The following is a 7,098-nucleotide window of genomic DNA, read 5'->3' as shown; positions in this document are numbered from 1 at the left end:
CAAGTGACCGAACAGCAATAAGAATTAATCACTGCAGTGCGTGAATGGAATGTGTCAGGCTCTACCTCAAATATCCCTTTATAAAAAGATCGTTAAAATTAAAAATCCCCCAAGAAATACCTGGGAATGCTGTGTTGGAGCAAATGTGCTGTGAATTCTGAGAGTAGAATTTGAATTTTTAAAGGAGAGATAGAGTGAGAAAGAACCACTGTGACTTCTATATCATTGGAAAGGGGGGGTTTATTTCGTCACTGAGGAATGCATCTTACAAAGGAATTTCAATTGGGCTCAGCTTGGTACTCGGGGAGTTTTTTGAAGGCTGTGAAGATAGAAAAGCCTTCTGGTTAAGCTGTTTGCCATGGAGGGAAATAAATTCATGTCTAAAATTTGCTTCGCAACTTGTGGCAAAGATTAGTTGGGTGATTCAGAACTGTGAATAACCTTGAGATAACCATGCATTTCATGCTCTCTTGCTATGTCTGTTAATACCCATAGTCCAATTCCAATGGCCATTTCCCTGTAACAATCTAACATACAGAAAAGAAGGAAATAGGGAAAGGTGAGAGAAGGAGAGAGAGGGAGAGGGGAGGGAGGGAGAGGGGAGAGAGAGAGAGAGAGAGAGAGAGAGAGAATGAAGACAAAAGAGAAAGACGGAAAAAGGAAAGAAAGAGAGGGAGGAAGAAAAACCCACCAATTAGTTTAGAAAAAAAATGTGTGTGTGTGTGTGTGTGTGTGTGTGTGTGTGTGTGTGTGTGTGTGTGTGTGTGTGTGTGTGTTACACCAATCAGCACTTCTAAAAGTTTCAGTTAGCTCTTAAAGGTTTTTATAGTGTTGTTTGGGAACAGGAAGGGAACCACTGGGAGGGGGAAGGGAGGAAGAGAGGGTACTAGGAAGGGAAGTATCATCAAAATAGGTTAAACACATGAATGAAAATGTCATAATGAAGTCCACTATTTCATACAATTAATATACAATTTTTTTAAAAAGTGGAGAAAGGCTTCCTGATTCTGAGTTCATCACAGATTAAAATGCTCAGGCCCGCTGAAAGAAAATTTGATTGAAGATCAATTTTTGGATATGAGAAAAGCAAGATGGAGTTTTTCAAGCCACTTGAATTACTGGAGATGAAAGGTTAAAAGCCTTAAAGACTGAAGGCTGCATTAACAACTGAACAGCAAAGTCCATCAACAGAGACTTGGGGAAATTAGCAGAACAAATGTTAAATCCTGAGGAGCAGCAAAAAGAATTCATTTCAGCAACCAGAAAGATTTCCTTTTCTTTGTATTCCAAAATTGATTGTTTTGTAGGTGGAAATACTAATGGGTGATTTCTATTCAGTTCTTTAAAACAAGCACAAAAACTACTCTGGGCTGTAAAGGGCAAAGGTCAAAGCAGGTAGATTCTTCAGACAGTTCCCAGTGCTCTGCCCTTTGGCAGGAGCTGAAAAGAATTAACTAAAAATATATATATTATTAAAAAAAAAAAAAGGAATGGACTGCATTGTGATTTGCATCTGCCTTAATCTCACATGAATCAGGGTTAAAAACACATACCTGGTAAGTCTGGCTTCTGTGGCACTCTCCTCTAGTCTCTAGAGTAGCTGTGTCTCTAGATGAGCCACAATGACGGTGAGAAGCCCAGGTGATTATATTTATGCATTTAACATTGATAGGACCTTTCCACGTAGTGAACAATATTATGTCATGTACAGGAAGAGGAGATGAAACTAGAGATCATCGCGTTAAGTGAAATAAGCCCGATTCAAGAGCATAGCTTTCTCTCAGATGCAGAATGTAAACTTAGATATGTGTGTATATATAAGAAAGTAGAAAGGAGGACCTAAAGGGGGAGAGTAAAACAAAGAAAAACATTACATTTCTATTTTATATTTTACACACACACACACACACACACACACACACACACACACACACACACACAGAGCATGGAAGCAGAAGGAGGAATACTGTTTGAGGGGAGGAAGGGAACTCATGGGAAGGGGAGAAGGGACAAAGAGATGGGTTAAACATTAGAAAGGCATGGTATGCATGCATGGAATTGTCAAAAACATATATTTTGTACATTTACTAAGAAGTTTTAAACCATTATAGGTAGAACCAAGAATGTACTTTTTTTTTTTTTTTTTTTTTTTTGCCATCAACGAGTAAGATGAACATGGTTTAACCTCTATAAATTCCACTGCTAACATGATGCTTAGTAGTGGTGAAAATGAAATGTTTCCTGTAAGGTCAGTAAAACAAGAATGGCCACTCTCACTCTCATCATGTCTATCCTGCTGCTGTTAGAAGTCTTAGCCAGAGCAATTATGTAAGGAAAATAAATAAAAGGCAACCCTCACGTATAACAATGGATGATTGGATTTAGCAAAGTTGCCATATACAAAAACCATTACTCAAAATCAGTTGTGTTTCTATGCACTGCTAATGAGCAATTCAAAAGAAAAACCAGGAATACATTTCCATTAATGACAGATTCAGAAAGAATATAATCCTTAGGAATAAATTTAACTGGGAAGACAAAAGCATTCTGTAAAACACTGCTGAAAGAAGTCAAAGCAGGCTAATAAAGGGAAGAACCCGACTGAGATTGAGTTGGCATTGTTAAAATGTTCACACAGCCCAAGTTAATGCCTAGGAGTTCCTCACAAGGTCCAAGAGTATGCTTAAAGAGATAGAAGACAGACTTCAAGTTCATATAGAACCAGGAATCTCATTAAGTGGCCAAAGCAATCTTGAGAAAGAACAACTTATGACCTCAGTGCATCCTGATTTCAAAACTTTCAAAGAAGCTGTAATCAAGACAGTATTATATTGGCAGAAAAGACAATCATGTAAGCCAGTAGCAGGCAAACCCAAAAGCTTTATGTCATATATCAAATCAAATGATTTTCAAAAAAGACACTCAGCCTACACAGGGTAGGAAGAATAGTTTCTTTTTTTTTTTTTTGGCTGGAAAAAATAGAAATATGAATTCAAATAAATTTTGTGCATACAACAGGAAATGTATTTAAAAATATATTAAGAGACTAAACACAAGACCTGAAATTATAAAGCCCCTAGAAGGAAACAGGAGAAAAGATTTAAGACATTATATATATATGTATATATATATTTTTTTTTTTTTTGAAAGGAAACAGGCAACAGCAACAAAAATAGATAAATGGGACACTGTAACATTTGAGCCTTCTGTGCGGCAAAGAAACAATACAGAGAAAGGCAAGATATTGAAGAGGAGAAAATATTTACAATTTATTGCATAGGACTTGTTGTCCAACGTGCATGATATGCTACTACAACTCAGCAGCAGTCAGCAAACATGTAGCCCCAGAAAAGCTAGCAAACGACTCAAATAGACATTCCTCTTAGGAAGACATACGAAAGGAGAGTAAAAACATGAAAAGATGCTCAATTGACTAATGGAAAGGGAAAAATATATTCTGAACATGACATGACAGGATGTCTGCACTCATGAACTCACAGCAGCTCTGGCTGCCTGTATAAGACCTGTACAAGATCAAGCCAGTCAGTAGTCTAGCAGGGACTGGAGATGGACTTACGAGCTTCCACCCTTGGATGAAGAGCTATTGACAGCTGATGGTAGCTGGGAAAGGAAAAGCTAGTTTTTCAAGATGCAGTCATTGCTAGATTCACCAGGCTCTAGTGGATGTCCTCACACTAATAAAAAATATGAATATCACAAACTCAACTTGGTGGGTTATTCAAAAAAAATAAAAAGAGGACACAAACTTTGTAGTGAGTGAGTGGTAGTCCTGGAAAGAGTTAGGGATGGATCTGGGGATGCATCAAAATACATTGTATGCATGCATAAAATTCTCAAAAATTAATAAAGCATTATATTTTTTAAAAAAGAACCATGAAAAGAAACAAAGGAAAAAGCAAGTCTAACCCACAGCGATTTATCAGCTCATATCTTAGATTGTTAAATGTTGGTGAAAATAGGGAAATAAGAACCCTTGTGTATTGTTGGCAAGATTATAAGATTGTGCACCAACTACAGAAAACAATATGGAGGCTCCTAAAAAGGTTTAAAATTGAGTTTTCATATAGTTTGTCCTAGGTATATCACAAAAGAACTGAAAACAGAAGGTCGAAGATGTATTTGCCCAGTTGAGTTCACTAAAGCATTAGTCACAATAGCTAGGATGGATAAACAAACGAGCTTTCATCAACACCATGGATAGACCAAATGTGAAGACCATGTATAGTGAAATACTATTCAACCTTAAAAATGAAAACCTCACACAGGCTACAATATGGAGGACTCTTTAAGACATTATGCTAAGTGAAATAATCCAGTCACAGATAAGTAAATAATACAGGATTTCACTTGTATTTGATATTTAAAATAATCAAATTCAGAAACAGAAAGCAGGTTAGTGTTTGTTGGGAAAGGGGGAAATGAGCTTTTTGGTGGGTCCAGTTTCAGTGACACCACTTGAAAAAGATCTAGAATTCTGGTAACATGAAGGTGCACATAATCAATAATACTTTACTGTGAACTTTACATGTTTTCATAGGGTAAACTTTAAGATGTGTTTTGGGCTACAGAGAAAAGAAAACGAACCAGACAGCCATATGTGTTCAGTTCTTTTCAGTACAATTTCCTTCTCCTTGGTGCTACCAGTGAGTGCATCCTACTTTTTTTTTTTTTTTTTTTTTTAATGATCTTCAAGATTTATTTAGATAAGAAAGCTGTTGATCTCAACAGGAGGGGAAGAGGGAAATTTTAAAAATCTATAGGAAAGTGGTCCCCAAACCCTGACCCCTCAGCACAGCACAGGGTGCTGCTTATGTCTGCTTGTCCTTCAAAACCAGCCAGCCAGCCCAAAGAACTGGTGCTGACCTGAGGCAGGTAGGTGTGTGCTCTAATTCCAGTCTGAACCGCACTATGCAAAAGATGCACTGACACATTAACACTCATCAAAACCAACAGCCCCAAATGGCTTCCCGAAGCTGGTAGCCCAGAGCAGTGCGCGTGTGACGCTCTGCAATGCAGTCTGTGACTTTGGTACTAGGGTCCCTGGTAGGACAGCAGCATCTACCGAGTGGTGCTGCCTCGGTGAGGCTGCTGACAGCAGGAGCCTCCGTGAAGGCCACAATGTCAACGTCTGTTCGTGAGGCAGAGTGACAGCAAGAGTCCCTGTGCAGGCTGCTCGCTTACACCCTGGCTTACTTAGTGTTCTGCTTAGTAAGATTGGCCCTGAGCCCGAGCTCATCTATAGGTAAATCTGAGGGGACAGTGGAAGAAGCTTTTTACCAAACTCTTGTTTCAGCTTTAGTGCTTTCTAAAAATTGCTGGGTTTTATAAAAATGTCTTCCAGTAAATCAGTGAGTCTATCAAACAGTGGGACTTCCCCAAAGGACTTCATGTAAACTGTTAGGTGCAACAGGTGGAAAGGAGCCCCGTACTGCAGGTGCCCAGTCACGTGCTTAGGCTGTGAGATGGTTTGGTGAGGACTGCTTAGTTAGGAACACAGTTGGAAGCTGTGTGGTGCCATCGGTGCAGAGGTGCCGGGACCCGGCGGCAGGTCGTGTTCTCAAGAGTCTGCCTCATCCTTAACTTCAGTAATTCTGTCGATAGACTTGAGGATTTCAGCAACAAGGTTCAGAGTCTCTGCTCCAGACACCAGCTGCTTTATGGATGCGTGTGCACTGTTCATGACAACATGGAGGTTCTGCAAGGCCACATCGGTGTTCTGCTTCACCACGGTAAGGCTGGCACCCTGGCCTGACCGCAGGGCTTCGTTTTCTCGCTTGAAGTTGGAGAGCTGTGCCTGGAGCAAATTTACTTCCTGTTTCAGCTTCATGACATGATTTTCTGCTTTTACAGCCTGTTTTGCTTCGTAACTTAACTGCAGCGTCCGCAGGTGTCTGTCCCCTAAGGATTCTTCATGAGCTGCAAAGTCTACATTAGGATTCCCAGCTGGAGACGCTGGGGAGAGCCTGGAGTCAGTGTCACTCAGTGTCCATGGGGGCAAAGACTCAGGACCTGCCAGCTCTGACGCGTTGGAAAAGAAGGAAAGGTAGGTGCCACAGGGCGATGAGTTCTGCGCGGCTCTCGCGGAGTGAGTCTGCTCCACGGCGGACGGCAGGTAGGCTCTGCTCCACCCATCCTCTTCATCCTCCTCTAGGTTGCTGGCTCTTGTTGGGTCTTCAAAAAATGGCTGCTGATATTCCAGGCCATATCCCATGGGCTGGGAAACAGGGGAGTTGTGGTCTAGTCCCAGTGGGTGCCTCGAGGCCTCCTTCGGGTAAATTCGACTGGTGGCTGTGTCTTCTTTTGACAGGCTGAGGTTCTTGGTTTTCAAAAACTTTGAAGGAGAATGGATTGGCTTCTTCAAGGTCTTCAAGTTTGTCACCTCCAAAGCGCGTCTCATGGGCTCCCGACGGACCTTGTTTAGTACATTTCCCCTTTCCATAGCCAAAATCGTCGGGAACTACGAGGCTCCGCGTCCGCGATAGTGGGGGCGCGCCCTGCCGCCGCGCGTAGCCCGACATCGCCGCGCCCTAACCCGGCCGCGGCCCCATGGCCCACAACGCCGTCGCCAGCCCCTGCCTCATCCGGCGCGGCCGGCCGGAAGCCTGCGCCGAACGCCGTGGGGCCGCATCCTACTTTTGATGCTATATAATTTCTAATCCACTGTCCTAGTTAGCAAACAATGTTTGCCTAAATGACCCATACCTCTTGTACATTTATGAGCGTTGTGTACAGCTGATTGCTTCCCAGTGGCCCACTTCCGCACTTAGCTCTTATAAACACACTTCCGGATGCTGGTATCATCAAATGCTTGGGCCTGGAATCCTACATTGGATGTTAATGAGCCTTCTGCAATTTTCCCAGAGTGGGGATAGTTAATTAACAAGATAGCTGTAGATCAGCTATTGCCATAGGCCAGAGGAATTCAAGAGTACTTTATTTATTTATTTTTTGACAAGATCTTCATGTTTGGCCTAACAAATACAACAGCTCCAATTCAAAACCCTTGTCATGGATCAGACACTGCAGCCCTTCCTCTGGAACTCAGTGAGGTGCAGACTTTACATTCTTGCTTCGTCC

General features: G+C 41.7%; 1 protein-coding gene across 1 annotated transcript; it reads right to left on the bottom strand.

The window, feature by feature from the left end:
- Positions 1–4,689: 4,689 nt before the first annotated feature.
- LOC116913756 (endosome-associated-trafficking regulator 1-like) lies at positions 4,690–6,632 on the bottom strand. The gene is given in 2 exon segments (XM_032918063.1): positions 4,690–6,353; positions 6,355–6,632. Coding segments are annotated over 2 exon segments (960 nt in total). The 5' UTR covers positions 6,540–6,632; the 3' UTR covers positions 4,690–5,578.
- Positions 6,633–7,098: the final 466 nt, after the last annotated feature.

The sequence above is a fragment of the Rattus rattus genome, chromosome 12 (genome assembly GCF_011064425.1).
Source record: "Rattus rattus isolate New Zealand chromosome 12, Rrattus_CSIRO_v1, whole genome shotgun sequence".
In the NCBI taxonomy this organism is placed as follows: Eukaryota; Metazoa; Chordata; class Mammalia; order Rodentia; family Muridae; genus Rattus; species Rattus rattus.
This window is presented reverse-complemented; position numbering and strand designations above follow the sequence as displayed.